Source organism: Lepisma saccharinum, chromosome 11 (assembly GCF_977018435.1).
Source record: "Lepisma saccharinum chromosome 11, izLepSacc3.1, whole genome shotgun sequence".
Taxonomy (NCBI): Eukaryota; Metazoa; Arthropoda; class Insecta; order Zygentoma; family Lepismatidae; genus Lepisma; species Lepisma saccharinum.
The window spans coordinates 26,375,141-26,398,831 of NC_139239.1; the positions used below are offsets into that span (position 1 = coordinate 26,375,141).

At 37.4% G+C, this 23,691-nt stretch overlaps 1 protein-coding gene across 2 annotated transcripts in view; it reads right to left on the reverse strand.

The window, feature by feature from the left end:
* Vdup1 (arrestin family protein Vdup1) overlaps positions 1 to 23,691 on the reverse strand; it is a 108,500-nt gene that overhangs the window by 1,585 nt on the left and 83,224 nt on the right. Inside the window, exons 3-6 of one of the 2 annotated variants that reach the window (XM_083130843.1) lie at positions 15,770 to 15,820; positions 11,231 to 11,448; positions 9,510 to 9,692; positions 6,284 to 6,469 (exon numbers count right to left, since the gene is read on the reverse strand). In XM_083130843.1, coding sequence (XP_082986969.1) covers positions 6,284 to 6,469; positions 9,510 to 9,692; positions 11,231 to 11,448; positions 15,770 to 15,820 — 638 coding nt within the window. The remainder of the gene's footprint in view (positions 1 to 6,283; positions 6,470 to 9,509; positions 9,693 to 11,230; positions 11,449 to 15,769; positions 15,821 to 23,691) is intronic. The other variant, XM_083130844.1, reaches the window with a different exon arrangement.

The following is a 23,691-nucleotide window of genomic DNA, read 5'->3' on the forward strand; positions in this document are numbered from 1 at the left end:
TTAAATTTTGAATATTTTCGTCTCATTTGTTCTGATCTATGCTAATCGTGATGATGAGAATGTATGGAGAATGAATTAAAGATGATCAGGAAACATTGACATGGCCACAATTAGGTCACCTGGCTTCGTAACGTGTTAGGATGAACACTATGGGGCTTTCAAGAAAAAAAACATAAGTAAAGGTGACCTCTCTCATTCAGTGTGTATACTTCGCATCCTAGTTTGTTCTACCCCTTGTGTTAGTAGACACCTTTACGTGATAATAGAACATAGGATCCTTGTTTGGGACCCGGCAACACGACAGGCTACTATGTAACATATAAACAGGTAATAATAAATGTAGATGCTTGGGAGAATAGAATCCCAATTTTTAGGCGCAATTCAGCTCTTTTCTGCCAATCCAAAGTGACAACACTGGCCTGTTCCGCCAGACCTGAAACAGACATGGCCTCCGCAATAACACTCTTTGTCCTAAACCCAAAAAAGTCTTCCCTTACATTGTACTCTCATTGACCACCCTCTTCTCTTGTTATCCCTTCAGGGTAAACGAAACTGCCTACCTCTTCGCTTGTGTCGGCTGCATAAAAAAATGTCTGCTTGCAATATCTATTCGACGACAGTGTTAACGCATTAAATAACGTTTCAACAACTTTGAATTTTTTTTTTAAATTTTGCTGTCACTTGCCACTGCTACTCGCAAAGGAAAATAGAGTTGAAAACATTTTAGAAGAAGGAAATATGAAAGACCAAAATTGGGTCCTACCTTACCGATGATTACATCTTCACTCAATTAAGAACTCAATTGTTCTTGCATTTTAGTCCAGCACTTTCTTGCATAAATCTCATCACTGCACACGACACGAATCACAAACAAAGCTCTACCGGCACGAAGCTCGTGCTCCGAGCCACGCTACCTTGTAGCGTCCTGAGCAGGAGGCAAGTTTTCACAGAGAGGGAACAAGCGAGGGGAATCCCCGTTCACGATAAAAATAAATTATTATATTTCCAGTGAAAGGAAAACTACTTTGTAAATATAAGGCGTAGCTAGCATTTTAATTTACCTAATTTGGTATGAAGACTTACTTTACAAATATAAGTTCTTTAGACTTTCCGTTTACGCTACGGTGTTGGGTGAATCGACAAGACCATCAGCACTCTGACCAGAAAACGAAGTCGGAACTACAGTACTCCGTAATTTTCAATTTCAATTACTCTCGTTGATGAAAGGAAGGAAAACCTAAGTTTCGTACAAAATATGGAGAATGTACAATGAAATAGAAATCTCTCTGCACGAACACAGGCTAATGTTTATATAAAATGCTGGTACACCACAAATTTCCAACCCTGGCGGAAATGCAGCGTTGCTGACATTCTGTTCGTCCTAGTGGGTAACACTGCGAGGCCGGCCTCAGGAGCACGTTATAAGCATACGTACAGTACTCGTAAGATTAGGCTTCCCGCATATGCGACCGTACGACAGAATGTGAAGAGAAGAGGCCCCAGCAAATGTGCTTCACTCCGTGCAAAGTTCTTATACTGAACAGGGTTAGAATTTTTTTGTAATTATCATAAATGAAAATTCCAAACTTTTCCATTGCATTACATGTGTTTTGACGAAATAAGTAAATACAACTTTAAAAGAGTAATGGCGTGGGTAGGCCCGGCCTCCTGGCCTCATAGGACGCTTCGCCACTGTGTATGGCACCACTTTCGTTCGATCAAGTCCCCCACGCTTGAGCGTGCTATACTCGAATGTATAAAATCAAATATCATTTCAATGTGACAATAATTGTCGACATACGAGGGTCACTATTTATATTTTGAGCCTTGGCAACACTGATTGAAGTTAGGTGCTATTTGACGTTTGCACGGAATCGTCTGGCATTATTGACCATAACGTACTTCAAATGTTTTGTCAATAGCTTAATTTGTGCTGTTTATGTTGCCTTGGAGATTGCGCGACAACAATAAAATGGAATTAACTCGTGAACATTTTCGTGCGATGATTTTTTACGATTTTCGACGTGGATTATCAAGACAAGAGTGCATCGATCAACTTACTTCCACATTTGGCGATGAAGCCCCATCCTTTGCCACTGTGAAACGCTGGTATAACGAATTTAATCGTGGCCACCATTCGCTCACCGACGAGATTCGCGAAGGTCGTCCAAAATCAGTTGTTGGTCAAGAAAACATTGATGCTGTGCAAAACCTAATACTGCAAGATCGTCATGTGATACTGTGAGATTGAGGCAACCATAGGCATTAGTTCCACCAGCATATATAAAATATTACATGATCATTTAGCTGTGAGATAGGTATGTTCTCGTTGGATCCCACACAATTTGACAAAAACTCAAAAAGACGCTTGCGTCAATTGGTGCAAACAAATGCTCAATAAATACAATCGTGGTGCTTCAAAAGACATATATAAGATTGTAACAGGTGACGAATCATGAATATATGCATATGAGCCGGAACGTAAACAGCAGTCGACTGTATGGGTGTTTCAAGATGAACCCAATCCAACAAAAGTTGTTCGCGCTCGAAGCACATCGAAACAAATGGTCGTCTGTTTTTTCGGGAAAACTGGTCATGTGGCAACTGTGCCTTTAGAGGAACGTAGAAAGGTCAACTCTGAATGGTACACAACAATTTGTTTGCCAGAGGTCTTCGGTCAAATACGGAAAACAAACAAACGCCGTCGGATCATTCTTCATCAAGACAATGCCAGCTGTCACACATCTCGTCTAACAACCAACTTTATGAACAGTCAAAAAATCGAATTGATGGGTCATCCGCCATACAGTCCTGATTTGGCACTCAATGACTTCTTCTTGTTCCCGAATGTCAAGAATAAATTGCGTGGACAACAATTTTCATCGGCGGAAGAAGCTGTTGATGCGTTCAAAAACCATATTATGGAGGTGTCTCAAGAAGATTGGAAAAACTGCTTTGACAAATGGTTCGAACGAATACAAAAGTGTATTGACCATAAAGGAGAATACTTCGAAAAACAATAAAGCAGTTTTCAATGCAAAATTCCTGTTTTTTCATTGTTAGGCTCAAAATATAAATAGTGACCCTCGTATATATGTAAAAATTTGCCCTGGTAGTTTCAGCTCATAATCATCTATTCATTTTCATATATGAACGGTAACGCGTCTGACTACCATGCTAAAGGTCCCGGGTTCGATTCCCGGCTGGTTCAAATCAGGGAACTTTTCTAACGATGGAAGCGGCCCCAGTGCCCACCCAGCGTCGAATAACATGGGTACCTGGGGGAAACCCTGGTGGGTAAAGGTGGTCAGGGGCATGTTGCTGATCACATCACCCCCACTCACGACCGGATCAAGAAAGTGTGGGGCGTTACCCCCACACCCCCTATACGCCTTCATGGGGTGGTGCTATGTACAGGGGAGCACTTTACCTTTACCTTTTTTATATCACTATGTATCAATAAGAGAGACTAAAATACATTTTAAAGTGGAGGAGATGAGTGTTTGCTTAAGCTTCAATTTCACTGCATATTTCACTTCACGATCCATATTTGAGGGTCAACTACCACAGAAAAATTACGGTTATACGTGTACTACTGGACTCCGAACGTATACCGCTCCTTCGCTCGAGCTAAAAAGCTGTCAATTCCGTATGATATCTAGCGTTGTCCGTGCAAACTATTTGCCGATCGAGTGAAAAACACTCATTGCAGCACTCTAAAGTATAAATCACCAACCCTGAGACCTTCTGTAAACAAACGGTCTCACCGATTCCATGTATCACTGCGCGTCAGCTGATTCATGACCGTAATCATCTGCTGTTACACTCATAGTTCGCCGCACCTATTCATTTTATATAAGAACCTCTGAATGTGAGAACCCGCTCTCAAAACATCAGACGAATATGCAGCCGCATACATTGTTACTCTCCTGGTCATTCTCTCTTTCATAACCCTTAAACTGCAGACACTGACACAACACTGCACTGGGATACCAACTTAACCACTTCATTTACTGGTTTCTCAGGATACCACTGACAGAACGTTGCATAAATATTGAGTAGAATGTGTTTCTCACCCATTTTCAAAGGTGTCCTTACTGTTTTGAAAACAAGCTCGGAGACCTTCCCGCACGCATAGAAATCTGCATGTTATTTTTCTAAGGATAAGTCAGGCAATATTACTAAGTTGCACTACTTCCTTGCTGTTCACATGATTATTTTTAGAAAATAACCAATGTTATAAAATATCATTATGTACACAAATCTCTAGGCTCATTGAAAGTTACAATGCATATTACTACAAAATGTTCACACTTATCTTGCCTTGCCATGTCACCAAGTTATTTTATGAAGTGCACTATATTTGGCGGAACAAAAATCGTTATTATGATGCTTGTCAAAGTTTCCAACCGCAATAAATGTACAAACTTTCTTTGTCTTGTTTTGATCATCATCATCAATATATTTATTGGACTTACAGCAATGCATATGGCTGTTTATGCCAATTATATATTTTATTTACATAAGATACAATTTACATAAAATCTACAAACAAATTTCAAATGCACTCCTATCTGTATCATCCTTAGAAATGTACATTACCATGTTATATAATTTTGTCTAAAAAATGCAAGTAAATATATTCAATTCACATGCAAGAAAGAAGCCAAATTTATGGGAAATGATTACTGGTGCGAAGAGTTAACCATAAAGGTGAAGCAATAAGTAAAAAAAGAAAGAGCATTGGGTTTAAAGTGAGACATCATTTGTGGCAGCGTATCCCATACTACAAATTTGCCATTGTTTTACCTTACGTCATGAATCCTGTAACAACGCTGGATTTTCGTGTGCATTATTTTACTTCTATGAGTTTGCAATACTTTCTGCATGCATGTGGTTTTGTTTACAGAAGGTCTCAGGGTTTGTGATTTGAACTTTAGTTGCTTCTGTACTGGAGGAATTATAAATAAATAAACAAACAATACTGGTGCAAAATAATGAATACATTCTAGACAAGCAACAGGCAACACCTGTTGTACAACTAATAACCTATGGCTAGAGGCATGCATATTTCGTTTTTGATGAAAACACGAAATGTGAAATAACATTTTCTAATGTTAATTTTTCATGTCTCTGAAAGGTATGAGGTGCATTTTCCTACTCTGTTTTGTCACGAAATGATGCGAAATGAACTGCAAAATAGATTCTTAAACATGAAATGTACCGTTTATATACTGATACAACACTTTCTGAAGTCTGAAGTATCCTGTGAGTTATGCAATTCACGGAAAATTCATTAATTCTGCTGTAAATATTTGAGAAGCAAAAATGGACTCCTTTATACAGGAATAAACTTAATATTCTGGTAATGATTTAATGTGCTATTAGAAGGGATATGTTTATTTTGTGTAATAGTGCAGTTTTTAAATCAAATTTGAGATTATATTCACATTTTCAAAACCAAAATGTCATTTTATATGCTGCTTTTCACCGCTATAACAGCGAAATTTCATTTCATTTACCGCTTTTTAACACTGTTTTGTACCGAAATATTGCTTTTTTATTTACCAAAAACGTGTGCTTCTACCTATGGCATAATAGCCCATGAGGGCCAGTGCCTACCTACCGACTACCAGCCTCACTCCCACCAGGGGGATGAGGGATCATCCAACCAGTTACAGAGTGATGTGTGGTCAGCACAGTGGAGAGCAGGTCACACTACTCATTCGTAGCTCCCCAATAAGATGGGCAGCAGGCATAGCTCATTGTTTCTGATTCTGATTTTGCAGTTAGTGATGATTTAGATCCAAAGGAGAGGTTTTTGGGTTACTTTTCATTAATTATGTATTGAAAATATGTGTTCAATAACTTTTATTACAATGTTTATTTTTTCTTTCAAAAAATGTTATGGAAAAACATTCACATGTGTGAGAAAATGTACATGATATGTAACATATATATCTGTGAAAAGCAGACGTCTTGTAGGTTTCGAAAAAAAATAGTAACACATTTGGCAACATATTTTCTATGATTTTCTGAAAAACAAAGAAAAGAACCAGTCTCCTGGGAAAAACACAGTATTTACAGGCCAGTCTGCAAAGTGTTAAAATTTTGAATTTTGCATTCTGCGAAAGGGTCAAGTGCCATTTTAAAGACTCCTCAGAAATTCTGAAACTCCAGAATAGTATCAGCTGGTACCTGAATAAATTCCAACCGATACTTTCTGATACCACCCTACAAATAATAATTTAGTAAAAATGTATACCAATGTAGTGATACTTACAAATACATCATATTGAATGCGAATTAGGTGACAGCCTCTCAAATTTGTCGGAGGAAGAGGTGGAACATACAATTGTTCATTCTTCCATTCATCAGTTTCACCTGGTCGTATTTTTCCATGGTTCAGTGATGCTAATTCTCTAGTCTCTGTTTGAATGACTTTACTTCTTGCCATGTACTGGATTGTCTGAAAGGAAAAAGTATATGTACGTTGCTGCATTCATAACTAGCAAAGTAATGAGGCTGGCCTGTACTTTTTCGGTTCAATGTTTTGATAATTCAAGAAATTAAAATGTTAAGAAATGTTTATAAAAAAGCTAAACAAAGAACATTAAAAAAGAAAGGAAAAGCAGAAATGTGCTGAAGGTAAAAATCTGGCTGACCATATAGGATGCCCTGTCAATGGTGTCTACAGTACAAAGCAGGACACCCTAGTCAACCAGGTTTTACGTTGAGCATGTTGCTACTTTTTTTTTCAAATCCTTCTTCATTTAGCCTTTTTAATGTTTTAATTCGTGGAGTTTTCTGAGAAAAGATCCAAAACTTTTGACCAAAGAGGAAGTAAAGGGCAATCATTTGTAATAACAAGAACTTCTCTTATACATAAAATTACTTGCAGTGGTTATGCAAACATTCAAGCAAGTGTTTTTACTTACTTGTGACAGTTATTTAAAAATATCTTTGGTTTAAGGAATTTGGTCTGGATGTATGTGTATGTGATATTTTGGGAAGTGGTATGGTATTGTATAACTTTTTTTCTCTTAAGTGATGTCACTCAAACACGTCTGCTGATATACTAGTATTGTTTGCATCCTGAGAGGAAGAATTTGTCAGAAAAAGCCTATTGTGTACATATGACACTCATTTACCCTCTCAAGTGTCTGAGCAAGTTGAGTGTGTGTTCAGATTACATAAACTGCATAAGCTACTAAACAATTTATATTTATTGTTAGGATTGTTCCTTGCTGTATATACGAAATGTGTTACGTCAGGGTTTTTAATGCTCTAGTTCGTGTGTAATCTAGTCATGTTTCATGGATAATTTTTTGGCAGTAAATGTTAAAGTTGTTGTTAATGACTATGTGATGACGTCTGGATATCACAAATGTCTGAAAGCTGACACACATCAGAGTGATGTTAACTCACAATAGATTGGATTCTAATCCAGTTCTGTTCTGAAGAATGTAGTGAGAAAGGTAAGTAAAGAGCACTCTACAGAATTTTATTTTCTTTGCATCAATTGAGTATATTGTATTCGTGGTACATACTGCGTTTCACAAAAATACAAAAGTCAAAATAGACATATCAGGCCAAATTTAACATTAGAAATTAGGGATGGGACAGGTCAATTGGTACTCTACTGGTAGCATTACCGATAATTTTACTGAACCACCGGTATATATGTTTATATCTTATAATTTAGTACAATTTTCTGCCATTTTTATGCAGCTGGCACGAATTTAGCCGGACAAATAAATATTATAAATTAAAATCCTAAAAGTAAATGTCTAAAATATGCATTGCAGTCATCTTGTGACATACATTTAATAACATCAATGAAAGTTGAAATTTTATATCACATCAGATACTTCATTGGCATCAACCAGAATTTCATATTGGACCATTCCAATTAAAGTTATTTTGGATGAATGGTAGCTTTGTGGGAAAGCTGAAACATAGTCAGCATAAAACAAAAAATGTTTCACTTAATATGAAGTCATCTAAACGTGTATGACATTCAAGGAAAGTGCACCATCCTTGAAATTGTAAATCAACCAAATAATTCAGACCTGAATGCTGTAGAGAACTGTTGGCATTGTGTGGAATATACAGATACCAACAAGCTTTCATGAATTGCAGGAAACTATAGTTCATGTCCGAACTCGTGAACTATCAGTTGATTATCTTGTGAATGCCTTGAAAATGTACTGTTATGAGCAGTGGTATGGTGTGACTTTTTCAAAAGTGTTACCGGCTATCAGTACGACAATTATGCCTGCTAGATGTTATCCCCCCCGGTAAAGAAAACGTGTCTTCGAGATTTGTTCATTTGTACGTACTACTGTTGCCAACTTAGTATTTTGGAGCAAGGTTTTTCCAAATCACGAATCACACCATGGAACTATATTTTCGTCTATTACCTAACTGGTCTCAGTTGTAGGTAGCCTTGGCCCTGCAGTCTACCTCTAGTTGCTTCACAGAAATGGTATTCCTATTTTAGGTGGGATTTAGCTCTTTTTTTGCCAATCCGATGTGACAACACTAGCTGATCCGGTAGTTATGAACGGCAACAGGGCCCCTTAACAGGCATATGAATAACCCCAAAGTCCTTCCCCACTCTTTCCTTGCATTGGTGCCCTCTTCTCCCTTGTTGCCTCTTCAGGGTAGCGGAACGGCCTCCCTCTTCTCTTCTGTCGACTGCAGAAGAAATGTCCTAGGCAATATCGACTCGACGGCAACGTATTTAACAATGATGTCATTTTATTGAAACAATGTTTTAATTCTTGACATTTTGCTGTTACCTGCGGTAACACCGGCTACATGCACGCCACGCCTCTGGTTATGATAATAAGAGGCAGCTCGACTAAATGCTAGGGGCACAAGGGGTGGCCCTTTACGAAGACACCTAAATGTCAACCTCATTCACATAGCACATCCTGGACTGTATTTTGCAGACTAACGAGGCTCTGGCATGTGGACTCATGGCCAGTATAATGAGGTTCATGTTGTTTGCTGTCCTTGTGTGTTTGTGATTGTCCTTTCATCACATCACCCATTCATCTCCATTGTCGTGATTAGCCAAAATTTGCAGAAGAGTGGCGTAAAATAAACTCATTCATTCATTCAGCTTAATATTAATTTACACTTTGCCTACTCTTTAGACTGTTTTCCATTCCAAATGGTAAACTGGTACAACTTGGGAATGTTTTGATAAGAATTTAACCACAACCTCTATATTTGCCAAAAATGTCAATTTTCAATGAGAGCACACGTCTTTGCCTGAACTGTTAATAAATATATGCAGATAAAAATCCTGTGTTTCTCTTCTATTTGTGGTGCAGACATTAAACAACCTGCCATTAAGAAGGGTATGAATGTGGAATTCCTAGGTGACGTACTTTCCATGAAAACAATTATAAATCTAAAGAGATGTTGGAAGCAATGTACACACAAATGGTACGGACATAATATTTTAACTGGTTTGATTTTGTAAATAACATTCATACCTCAGTAAGTGCTGCTTTCGTCATTTTAATAGTGACTCTGCTTTTGTTTTGCACACTGGCCCATATGCTGATTGTTTCACCTGGAACATAACCTCCTCTGTCAAGGGAGACACGACAAGATACAGGGCCAGATGAAACGCACGTTATTCCTAGTTTATGTTCGATTTCACAATGGAAGGGTTGCTGAAATTTAAGATAAAAAAAATAGAAACAGATGTATTTAAAATTCAGCGTCACATACATAGTAAATCAATATCTGTGGTCAAAATGAATCAGCAAGTATGGATAATGGAAGTTTATTATAATTTGAGAATATTTTTTAAAATAAATATTACTGAATGTACACACATAATGCTCAAGTATTGTAAATGAATATGACCGAAAATACACATGGTGTCTCAAAATTAACTGGTTTATTTAAATTTTGAATTTTTGTTTTAAGTCCACTTTATGCATAGATAGGCTAATCGAGACTAGTCCTACAGTTTATAATGAGATCCAAAGCACTATGCAATGTGCCTCCACCAGGTATTGAACCTATGGACCCCTTTATTACAACGCGAGAATGTTACTACTACGCTGTTATCTGGTTTATTGTTTAATCTACATCATGCATAATCATAAATCTGATTTGAGTGATAAGCATTTATCTATCATTAAGGATATTGCCATAATATTACTGAACTATGACGATTTCTATTTTAACAAACACTAGCCCTAGTGAGTGTAGGTTAAATTTTATAAGGATTGGGAATATAGTAATTATGATGATTCAAGGTAAATATGTACCACTGTAAAAATATGCAATGTCATTGGGTTGAATTCCAATGCATAATTGTCTTACAAATCTATGTTAAATAGATTAAAGGATGTATTCATTTTGACTTCAGCAAGTACCATGCTCAAGGTCCCGGGTTCGATCCCCGGCCGGTTCAAATCCGGGAACTTTTCTAAGGTTGGAAGCGGCCCCGGCGCCCACCCAGCGTCGAATAACATGGGTACCTGGGGGAAACCCTGGGGGGTAAAGGCGGTCAGGGGCGTGATGCTGATCACATCACCCCCAATCATGACCGGATCAAGAAAGTGTGGGGCGTTACCCCCACACCCCCTATACGCCTTCATGGCGTGGTGCTATGCACAGGGGAGCACTTTACTTTTTACTTTGCAAGTGCACGCATATCAAGCCTCTAAAACTGCTGAATTTGCACCAATATGTCTCATGATATTTAATTTCAACATGTAAATAAAAAATGAATGAAAAGCAAATGAAATCAGATCTACGAGAATGCTAATTACTGCAATAGTAAGGTTTAGGATTTGTCTGTTTAGCCACAAAATGTTAGCTGTTTCACTGATCTTTGTGAGTAGTACTTGGAAAAGAAGAAACTTCCTTCAGTATATTACTAAAAATGTTTATTTATTTATTTGTTAACGACACTAAGAGAGTTAGGAATAACATAATGCAAGTAGCATGGGTTGTGTAAGTAATGCATTACATTTTTTTGGGCTTGTGTTAATAACATGTTACCAAATTACATGAGTAATTGTAATGTGACTTCCTTAGTAACGGTAACGTATCACTTTTCAAAGCAAAATAATGGAAAATGTCATGTTACTTTTCTGAGTAACGTACCCAACTCTGAATCTAAGTTGCCATTACACAGTCTATTAATTAAGAGTTCTTATTATGTTTTATTAGTTATAAATGATAGTGGGCTTACTGCAAGAATTGGAGGTTCCAGGTTGAGGTCTATTGGGTTCATGACTATGAAAACCTGTTGATTTTTGTGTGTAAGTCCATTTGGTTCTCGGAGTGCTGCTTTACAGTAGTACTGCACCCATCCATGTTTACCAAGGAAAGTGGATGGGAGACCTAGCGGAAGTCCCAACTTGAAGGGAAAACTGTGAATTCCTGGAGAAAGTAATACTGGGCTCTGACCTGTAATTGAAAAAAAAAATACAATCATAACTCGAAATTAAATTTTGTTGAAATATTTATGTAATTCTTTATTGCAATTTTTTTCATTCCTAAACACCAGCTCTGTGGCCAAGTGGTTGGCTTTTAATCTTGCCATTGAAGTTCCTGGGTTCAAGTCACAGCCTGAGCATCAACTTCATCTAATCATCACTCATCCTCATCATAGCAATTAGGCAAAAGAGGAAGAAAAGCAACGTAAAATAACAAAAAATACAATTCATTCCTAATTAATTTTAATATTATTAATTAGAATTTGTGTGTCTGATTCTACTTTAGAAAACGGTATATAAAAATGTAAAAAAGCACTAGATATGCATCTCACATTAGACCGAAACTCAATCTCCTGTACTAAATCATGTGCACTTTTACTATAAGTTGCGTAAATGTATTAACATCATGTAAACCTACACTTGATACTGTATTATCATTGATATATATTTGTGCAGTGACAAATAATTGTTATGCAATCCAACTTTCATATCTGAACATAAATCTTCTTTAGCCTGAGTAAGTTTCTCAACATTTCATCTCACAATCACTACATATTTCACATGAGAGAAAGTGCCTTAAGAGTAATTAATGAAGAACTAATATGCCGGGAGTCATAACTCCATATGCAATTCACAAGCCTCATGTGCAATGTGTAAATTTACAAACTTATAAAAATGATACTGAATTCTGTTAAAATTCTGCCTTGAAAATATTTGGTGAAAAATCTGTGTTGAAACCACAAGCTTCAATATTTTGACAAGAGATGGGGCCAGAGAGAGGAGGGCACAACTCAACAAACAAAGAGAACTGGATAGGAAAGTTCAATTTCAGCAAAATATATATTTTATGTATGTCATTTAATAGTATAATATAGGTGACTTGACTGCCTTAACATTTTTGCATCAATTTGCAACATCTTGCTCTTATTAAAGTTGATATTTTATCAGTTTCCTAGTCTGATCCCTGAATTGACTCATATTTCCATAACTCTGATTCTACATAGAACCATGATGTTTGCAGAATTTTTTCACAGAGGGTCAAGGATAAGATATTTTTTGTCAAAGAAGTGCTGCTCCCTCCCCAAATACAACTTGAATTTAAAATTATAATCATCTTGTGACAATTATTTTTAATAATTAATACAAAACACTGTGACTTAATGAAATTATGTGTGAAATATATAATTCACACCAGGGTCCTGAGTTTGAATCTCCAGACAAGTGCATGAGTGTTCTTTGTGAGTATCCCTTCCCTTCCATCATATCATCACTCATCCTCATCCTTGCGATTAGCTAAGATGGCAGAAAAGCTAAGAAAAATGAACCAAATCAATCAATTAACTTTCCGGAGAGAATGTTGATTCTCTTCCACCCCCCTCACCCTCACCCCCTTTCTGAAGCTCATGCTTAGAACTAACTCATTCCACCATCTATGTAAAAGTTGATCTTAACTCAAACGTCACATAACCAGTAATATTACATGCAGTTTCCTGTGAATGAAGAGTTGGTTAATGTAATGCCAAGTCAGAGTCTTCTAAGTCCATGATACATAGATGTTATTTGTGTAATGTTAAATGTGGTGCATATAGATGTTCATTAATAGAAATTTAGTTAATGTACTTTTGCAGGTTTAGAACCTACAACATTGGCTACTACAAGAGACAGACACCATTACCAGAAGTCTAAGACGACAGAGTCTCCATTGAAGCATCAGTAGAAAAATTATCCATGCCCAGTGCTCAAAGTGGGAGCATGGGGAGATGCTATTCTCCAGTTGAGAAAATTTTCATAAAGCATTGCCCCAACTAAGATATTTTGCATATCGACCAAGCATCCCTCATCTAGGAATTTCCACTTCGAGCACCATCTACACAAGATAAAAGTGGAGTAAAGAAAGATATGGTGAGCCATGTAACTGACGCAGTAAACATGTGGTAGAGATTGAACACAGAATGCCATCAGGAGGATCAGGCCAGAATTAAATTATTTACTCATTTTTAATTACTTTCTGTCTTCCTTCCGACATATCATCAGTTGCCTGTATTGCTGTTACAAGCAACCCTTCCTTGTTTTGAGTGACTGTAACTGTTAATCAGGTCTGGATTTTAGGGGGGGGGGGCTTGGGGGGTTGCATCATATGAGCTTATCTGCAATGGAACCTTTACAGAAAGAGAGAAAAATTACATATTTGCAATGTAGTAATAATAATATAAATGAAAAATTAAAGATCTGATGTAACTTTTCATAAAAGTCGTACGTAATTAAAAATATATACAGGAGGCCTCCACTTACACAGGATGTTTCTGTGAACTTCATCAAACTGTCAGGGTGGATGGAGACTGACCCAAGTACCAATATGAGATAAGAAATCCCGGTCTGGAAACATGCCATTAACAAGTTATAAGTCAAAACTAGTTGGGGCTGCCTACTCCTCTGACAAATAACAGAACTGAAAGATGCAGTTTGTAGATGTAATATTGACATTCAGGGTGCACCACCTGGCAGTAATGGCTGACAATTGGATGCCGAGTCAAGGGACAGTCCTGCAACCAGCACTTCAGGGTGAGGAGGAATTCTCCCCCTCTGGTTGCAAATTTGTTAACCCTTGGGGTCATACTGTATGTAAAATCCTATACTTCAAAAGAAGTTACTGAAATTTCTCACCAATTTTAATAGTAATCAACAAAATAATGTTTTGCTAAAAACAAATTAAAATGTTAATCCTGTATATACATTTGTTACCACAAATGTTGTGCACATGTAAAACATTTTCTGGTAACAAATTTTCATGTTAAAGGAATAGTTCTTCAAAACAGGAGATATTTTCACTTGGTCTTCGCTGACTGAACCGAGAGAAGCAAAATTAAAGTATCATAGCATTTAACCTTTTCGATTTGTATAAAATTTAATATCCAGAATCAGTATATTTCCACTCTTGACAACATGTATCACAAAATTGTTTTTGAAATTTTTCCACTTTTCAAATATTATGACACACTGTCGAAAACATATTTTGTGTAAGAAGGTTCTTTTATTTTTTTAAAAAAAAAACAACTGAACAAGTATCCTAAACATGGTGAGTTTGTTCTACACTCATTGGAATGGAAGATATGGAAAATTAGCTAAAGATTTGGAATATTTGATTTGAACAAACACTGATAGGCTAAAACACAATATTAAAAAGTGGTTTATTCTGTCCATTCTTGCTGTTGTGTTTTCAAGTAATTCCATTCTTATATAGATGTGATCTGTGAAAATTGACCCTAAAGAAGAGGTAGCTTTTACCAATCTTCCTAGTCTGGATTTTCATTGCCAAATTATCTTTAGCTAGGTGAACTCCACACAGGATTTTAGAAATAGATGCAAAGTATTATTTTAATAAAATATTTGCATAGCTCTCATTACAATCAGACATCATCATACTGTTTTATGCATACAATGTAAAAATGTTAAGTTGTGGAGTAACATACCACAAGTAACAAGTTGCTGACTTCTGTGGCAGAGTGGTTAGCAAAGCATGCTATGTACGATGCCAGTGGTTCTGGGTTCGAATGGGTTTTGTTTGTGAATATCCCTTCATCAATTTCATAATGTAACTCATCTTCATCTTCGCAATTAGCCAAAACTGGCAGAAAAGGGAAGTAAAATAAACCAAATCAATCGACAATTAACTTTTTCATACTTTTACTAAAATTCCATGAGCAATTGTGAAATATTACTTTGCATTACTTTCTTTGCACTGTCTTTATAACTTCAGAACTTGAGGATTTATTTGTCATAATGAAACATACTTTGTTGGGTTTTTAAAATTGTGCATGCCTCCCAGATGACGCAGTACCATCGAGGGGTCCCAGGTTCAATACCGGTGGAGGCATATAGTGGTTCAGATTCCATTTTAAACTGTAGGTCCAGTCCTGATTAGCCTACCTGTACATAAAGTGGACTTAAACTCAATCTAAACAGAAACGTGTTTACTGTATGTCAAAGTAAGGATAACATGTTACCTTTGGAAGCAAAGTAGCAGTAACTGGCATACGTTACTCTTTCTGAGTAACATACCCAACTCTGTAAATAACTGTATATTAAGAACACTAGAGCAGTATATTAACATTTTGCATGTTTAGATATCAGGAACAATTGCTCAACTATTATGGAAAAATAGCCGTATCTGTGCCAGGAATAGTTTCGACCTCTTCTAATGGCATAAATGGTAAAAAGAGAAGAAACAGAAGCGGAAGTTATTAATGGTTAGTTATTTCATGTGATTATCGAAGTGGATAATGCATAAATACCTATTGCCTCTTTATCGTCCTTGTTGACTGATGCGTCAATTGTCCCTGGATCTGAAAAGATAAATCGCATTGATGTCTTCCTTCTCTAACTGGTAGAAATCAGTAACTGACCAAGGCCTGATTGCTATCTATGAATGGGGAATCTCATATTCATGCACTTAATCTCTTCTGAATTCCAGAGGAACGGTGGCATTTTCTTTAAACGCCCAACGGCCCGTTTCGAAGTATTCTTGAATTAAATTCAATATTTTGATTTTTTTTTAAAAAAGGAAGGCTAACAAAATTTACTGGTGGAAATTCCAAACAAATCTTATGGAGTGAGGAGAAATTGTGTCTTATTTAACTATCTACATTTCCCTTTAAGAGATTAGGTCAACCTTCTTGCCTTATGAAATTTCTAGGCATGTCATTAGTCAGAAGGTCAGATAGTTTAACCAGGGGCGATTCCTCTATGTAGGAAGTGAGGAACTTCCTACAGTTCATTTATACTTGCTTCCATTTCTCTATTTTTTAGGAGTTTAATAATAATGCGCGTTATAAAATTATGAGCTCAATGTACGTACAATTGACTAGGTAAACTACTGTCAAGAGTTGACTCCTGGCGCTCCTTCCAGCCGCAGCCAAAAGATGATGGACACACGCTTTGTTGCCCCGCCTGAGGAACCTCGCTGGTATCACTACAAACAGATGGATGAGGAGTGGAAACGAGGCAGGGGAAAAGTTGCGGTTTTAAAGCATCCAGCGAGGAACCATGGAGGGGTTCTTACATCAGTGGTTCCAACCCCATCAAAATGGTACTAAACGTAGCACAGTTTGATCTTCGTTGGCCCCTAGCATCCTGCTTTTGGCATAATGGTCAAATCTAGTTTAATCTGCAAACGCGAGTCCCTGGGAGAGGGAAATTGAATTCAAAGGAATAGGTTTTCAGGAAATTGAAATAAAATTACGTTCAAATCTTATTTATACTTCACCAGCGGACTTGTTTCAAATAAAAGGGAGCATACACACACAGCGACACGATTCTTTTTACAACCATGCGACGATCCATCATTCTCTATCTTTTCTTTATCCTGTCGATTTTGTTCCTGAGGAGATTTCACGGCAGTAAATCTATAGAAGGTTAGCGGTAAACAAACCATTTTCTCAAACCGTTTCAAGTTCTCGTTTGTTGAGCCATTCTACACAATTTTGTGTAGTGAATAATAAGTAACGCAAGTTCAAAACTCGAAAAATATATGCATAATTGAACTTAAAACTGTAGTTATCAGAAAAAAGTAATTAATAATTAATCCTAGCACAATTTAGAAGCATTTATCATAATTTCATAGTTTAAGCAGCACTTTTTATTATCCTCAATCCACACGACAGGGAGAGGGGACGAAATCGAAATTCTTGCAAAATCTGAAATATCGTCATGTATTTTCGTTGTTTTTTATAGGTTCACATTTTAAAAAATCATAGTTCAAGGGGGCAGGGGTCCCTTGCCCTACCTTGTGCGTGGGGCTGCAGGTAACGTTCTAAATGCAATGGATAGTACGAGCGATTTGTGCGACTGTAATTGAACGCATTTTTCAAACCTTCCTCAGTTTACCTTAACTTCTTCCTACACTTCAAAAAAAGCCACGAGTCGCCACTGAGTTTTATTTTAGAACGAGAAACGACCAGTCTTCGTGGCTGAGTGATCGTAACGGTCTTCCACTCCAGATGTAACTGTTGCCAGTTAAAATGAGTAGCTGTGACTATAACTCAGTTTCTTTTAAAACACTGCATTGTTCATATGTATTACATAGTCCTCTACAGTGTATAGAAGTAGAATGTAGACGACTTGTTTACAGGTAGACAGACACACATCACTTCCAAATAGATCAAATTTGCCATAAAATAACCGACATAGAATTAGAAAGAATAAGAAACCAGGGACAATGCTAAGGATAGAGAGAAAGAATGGTTGAGACAGTACAATAGTTCTAAGCAGAATATATAGGATCGTTCATACAATTCTTTGCATATCCATAACTAGACGGGCTGGCGGTGGCACCAATAGACGTCTCTACGGAAAAATTGATATGCACTACGTAAGTAAAGCTGCATAGTCAGAAGGATAATCAATCGCCTTGAAATCGAAATAATGTATTAAACGATGATTTCGCAATATAATTTTTTCACTTCCCCTTACTGGTAGTCGACCCAAATAACACCAACCACTCCGCCACGGAGGTTGGCGAAATGTTCCATGGGAATGAGTATTTCCATATGTATTCGTATTATTTTATTTTCAGAGCGCTGTACTATATGCTTGGGCTAATCACGACCATGAAGTTTGTCCAAATAGAACACAATATGTGTGTCTAAGCGGAGGGGGGGTGCGAGAGAAGCTGAGTTGGAGTGAGACAGGAAATAGAGACAACGTGAAAAGGAAAACGAAAACGGTCCCGGGTTTGAATCCCGGGATGGCCATGGATGCAGTGTTTGTCCCTTCATCAATTTCATCACTCATCCTCATTTTTGCCAAAAGTGGCAGAAAAGCTAAGTAAAGTAAAACAAATCAATCAATAAAGAACGAAAATGAGTGAGTGATATGAGAGGAGATAGAGAGATAGAGATAGACAAGATAGAAGAGCGGAGAGAGACTAATTAATCGGGGGGGAAACAGAGAGGAGAAACAGGGAATCCTAAGAAGGGGTAAAGGAAATTAACAATGTATGTGTGTGTGTATGCCCAGTGTTCGAACTTAGCTGGGGATTTACCCAGTGGCGAAGCGTAGAGTTGCTAGCAGGGTAGGCACAAAAGTGCGATAATTTCCAATAGTTGCTTGAATCTGTAAAAAATAAAGGGGGGGGGGTATGTCATGTCATGGAGAGTGGTTCAATTTCTCTCCAGGCCGCTTCTTTACTTGTCAGTGGGGGACATTTTCAAAAGCGTTGTTACCGGCCATCAGTACGATAATTATGTCTGTTAGGCGTTATTCCTTCCCGCCCACCAGATGTCATCGATCTAGATTTTTGTTCATTTCATTGTTTTTTGTTTGTATTTTCTCAGACCCTGAGTGACAGGTTACTATGTAACATATAAACAGGTTGCATATAATAAATGTAGTTGCTTGAGAGAATAGAATCCCAATTTTTAGGCGCGATTTAGCACTTTTCTGCCAATCCAATGCGACAACACTGGCCTGTTCCGCCAGACTTGAACCGGAATAATCCCATAGCACTCTTTGTCCTAAACTCCAAAAATGTCTTTCCTTGCATTGCACTCTCAAAGCCCCTCTCCTCTTGTTATCTCTTCAGGGTAAACGAAACGGCCTACCTCTTCGCTTGTGTCGGCTGCATAAAAAAATGTCTGCTTGCAATATCTATTCGACGACAGTGTTAACGCATTAAATAACGTTTCAACAACTTTCAAATTTTTCATATTTTGCTGTCACTTGCCACTGCTACTTGCAAAGGAAAATAGAGTTGAAAACATTTTAGAAATTGTTGTTATAAGAAGGAAACATGAAAGAACAAAAGTGGGTCTTACCTTACCGATAATTACATCTTCACTCAATTAAGAATTCAATTGTTCTTGCATTTCAGTCCAGCACTTTCTTGCATAAATCTGATCACTGCACACGACACGACTCACAAACAAAGCTCTACCGCCACGAACTTCGCGCTCCGAGCCCCGCTGCCTTGTAGCGTTGTGAGCAGAGGCAAGTTTTCACAGGCAGGGAACAAGCGAGAGAATCCCCGTTCACGATAAAAATAAATAATTCTATTTCCAGTGAAAGTAAAACTACTTTGTAAATATAGGGCGTAACTAGTATTTTAATTTACATAATTTGGTATGAAGACTTGCTTTACAAATATAAGTTTTCTAGACTTTCTGTTTACGTTACGATGTTGGGTGAATTGACAAGACCATCAGCACTCTGACCAGAAAACCAAGTCAGAACTACAGTACTCCGTAATTTTCAAGCATACGTACAGTACTCGTAAGATTAGGCTTCCCGCATATACGACCGTACGACAGAATGTGAAAAGAAGAGGCCCAGCAAATGTGCCTCACTCCGTGGAAAGTTCGTATACTGGACAGGGTTAGAATTTTTTTGTAATTATCATAAATGAAAATTCCAAACTCTTGCATTGCATTACATATGTTTTGAAGAAATAAGTAAAGACACCTTTAAAAGAGTAATGGTGTGGGTAGGCCCGGCCTCCTGGCCTCATAGGACGCTTCGCCACTGGATTTACCCAAAGTTTACCCTCGCCCCCATTTGCCTTGGCAGGTCGTGTGTCTTTGCGCCATGCAGTGTAATTTTAATCCTCCCCAAGTTACCTCATTGTTGTCATGTGATTCCATAGAAGCTGCTACCAAGTCTCGAGTAAACATTCCCCCAACTAGTAATTTACATTTCAAGTTCTGTGTGTGAGAGAGAGAGAGAGAACAGAAGCGTAAGAAAACGAGAGTTAAGTGAAGAAATACAGAGAAATGAGTGAAGTAGATACTGTAGATGGATGTGAGAGAAATACATAGAATAGCAGAGGGAGAAATAGAATGAAACACAAGTTCAAAGAGAGAAAGAGCGGGAATAGTGTGAAAGGAAGGGTAATTCTTTTATTTGATTTTTGTTATTTAGCGTCGCTTTTCTGCCAGTTTTTTGCTAATCGCGACGATGAGTGATGATATGATGAAATTCACAAGGGGACACTCGCAAACACCCATGCCCAGGTTGGGATTCGAACCCGGGATCCCTTGCGTCGTAGTGCGCTGCGCTAACCACTCCGCCACGGAGGACGGACGGGGAAAAGGGCAATACTAAAATATAAGATAGAGTCTATCTGATAGACAAAGAAGGAGATGAAATTAAAGAAACGGGGAGTAATGGGGACATAAAGCAGAGTGATTAAACGATAAAGAAAGCGAGGATAAAGCGATATAAAGAACAAAAACACGAGAACCGAAGAATAGAAACATCTGGTAATTTACTTTCTACTAATGATATTTTGCGTCGCTTCTCTACCTGTCTAGTTAATCAATGGGGGTGATAAGGGCCATACCGAATTCAGGATGTGAACTTGGGATCTCTGGTGTCATACCTAATCAATCATACATATAAGCAAGGGAATTTATCATTATTTTGAACTTGTCAGAAACACACTTGCCCTTTAGATGAAATTCTGAATCACTCCCACTCATCACATCGTTGCATTCAGCTCAAGAAGTCTGAACAGCGCTGCAGCGGTGTAAAACAAATATATACGTACGGAAACACTGATTTCCAATTAACATTGCATCCTTACATTGTTAATTTTAGTTACAAGGGTTAACTATCAGTAAGAGATAATATGAGATATGTATATTGGGTTGTGAAATCTTTATTAATCGAGTGATGTACATATCGACCCAAACTAAACACACGCCCCTCCTAGTCCGAAAATAAACGCATATCAACATGGATAATTCATGCCTATGATTGTGTTTTTCATTTTAATGGTGTGAACATTACAAATATTCAAGCATTTTACACTCCGTAATATATTCTCAATCTCTGTTCAGAGCTTATAATAAACACTCTGCAATTAATTCAAATTTAAACGTGTCTATGCTTTGGTTTTTATTTCCTGAAGATTCATGCGTGATTTTCGTGTTGCTGTGCAGCATCTACCTGCGCGTGCGTAAATGGGACTACTTCCGATGTGCAAGGTAATTGACAGGTAGACCGGGAGAAACAAATTGTAAAGAATTAAAGTTATTCCTAGTGTGTTACGCTTAAAAGAAGAAGACATAAATTTCCGTAATATTGCATTCATACAGGTTCGATTTCGAACCCAGATTTAGACAATTCCTTTGCAGTTTATTTCGTAACAAAATCACTGAATCCATCATGTTCCTTGAACTGCAAACTTGGGAGTGATTCGTAACCATGATACATTTTGTGTTCCGTACGTAGTCTGTCGATAAGGATAATCTGTGATAAGGAAGTGATCGCGATTTTTACTTGTCTTCTCGAAGAACATAAGGTATAATGTGCAAAATCTATTCATACATTCCACGATATTATCAAGGAATAAGGGGTCATGGAAAACATTGTCAATGTCGTACCAATGTCAGCTTTATGCATTCCTGTTTCTAATCAAATGAGTAACGATGTGAAGTGCTGATGTACCGTTGTGTCGCAAAAGGTGAGTGAATCTTTATATATAATTCTTGATAGACATGTAAGAATCATGTACATTTCAAATTCTCATTAGTTTAAGATAAGAACATAATTTCGCTCACTGCCTCGATACATGTGTTTGTTTGGTGATGGCTGATGGGGAAACATTGAACCTACTTGATCAAAGCTAATAGCAGATGGCCCAGCAGTCAAGCAACTCCTTTTCGTTTGTGTTAATCGATTTATTTGCATCTGTTGTTTGTCTATGGCTCTGAATTAAGAATTGTTCTAAATAATGCTCATCACACACACACGTATTTCGTTATAAATGTATGAGGGGGAAAATGAATTGTCTAAAAGTAGTGGGAGAATTTTCTGCGGGAACGTGGGGACGGTGTATTCCCGTCATTGGCCCAGTAAAAGGAAAAGTGGTAGACACGTCATGGAAACTTTATTTCGTTTATTAGCTGACCTACGTACGACCAGAAGTTGCAAAATATTCACATTCCTTTCGAATTATTCGCAATGGTATTCAATTACTGTCGAGTTAGAGTGAAAAATATAACAGTAGCCACACAGAGATAGTTAATCCTCTCTTTACGATGCATAATCCGTTACATACTGTCTGGAAACATTTCAATGTGTTGTTCCCATAGCGGTTGCAGTTAATTTGACGTAATCATAACCTGTCGTGAATACATTACAATATCTCTTAAGACAGCATTAGGAGGTAATTCTCGTGACCTGCTTATGGCAGCAGAAAAAGTACAGTTAATGTTGTATTTAATAAGTTAGAAGCTTCACAAACCTAAAGCCTGCAATTATCGAATTACTAACATCAAAATATTTCTTTCACAGTTTATTAGCTAACATCTGCTTGTGAGAGAATGTCTTCGGCTTACACGAACAATGTTGTCAAAAGGCATTGTATCTCAGCTTTGTATCACGTGCGAAGGTCTTGCAAAGTGAAACAAGCTGAAGTGCAAGGAGAAAATACTGTTGGTAGATAAACCACATTTTTCTTTTTAAGGGAGTAAAAAAAGGAGTAAGGGAGTGGTTTAAAAATAAGGTCGTCTGTGAATTGCACGGTGTAGCGATAGGGCACCACATATTTTCGAATACCACTGGTCACTTATGTCGCACTTATGTTACCTCTAGGTAACAACTGATGAGGCTGGGTGGGCTCCAGAGCCACTTATGCAGACACATTAACAGAAAAATTCTCGACTGAGACCACATCCCTAGGTCAGTCAAGCGTGGGTCTCTTGCTTGGAGAAAGTATAAAATATCTGTTGATATTGGCGGTTGCACGAATGAATACTTAAAAATAGTGAACAGATATTAAAAAAAAATAAGTCCAACGAGGGTGTTTTCCGTAAATTTCTTTGAGTGGGGGTTTAGAAGATATTAAAGCATGGATTTTAGGCGATCAATTACAAAATGTATTTGTAATAATACATACAAAAAAGTGTGCTTAGAAGATGATCCGAGCGTTCTATTTTGTGAATGATACAATTGGTGGAAGCAAAGATGATAATAGGAAAGTGCGCATCGCGATTTTCATTTTCTCAACGTTTACATCCTGTGAGTTTTACTGGTTTGTTCATGTGTAGACGTCGTCCGCTTGCAACAGTTCTTTAATTCAAAGACATTTTACAATCATATTTTGTTATTTAGTTGTGAGCATAATCTGAAAAGAATGAAGAAAATTCTGTTGTGCTACTCTGTTCAATTTTGATGTTATTTTGTTTGTTATTCGTTACTATAGTGACTGTAGAAATTG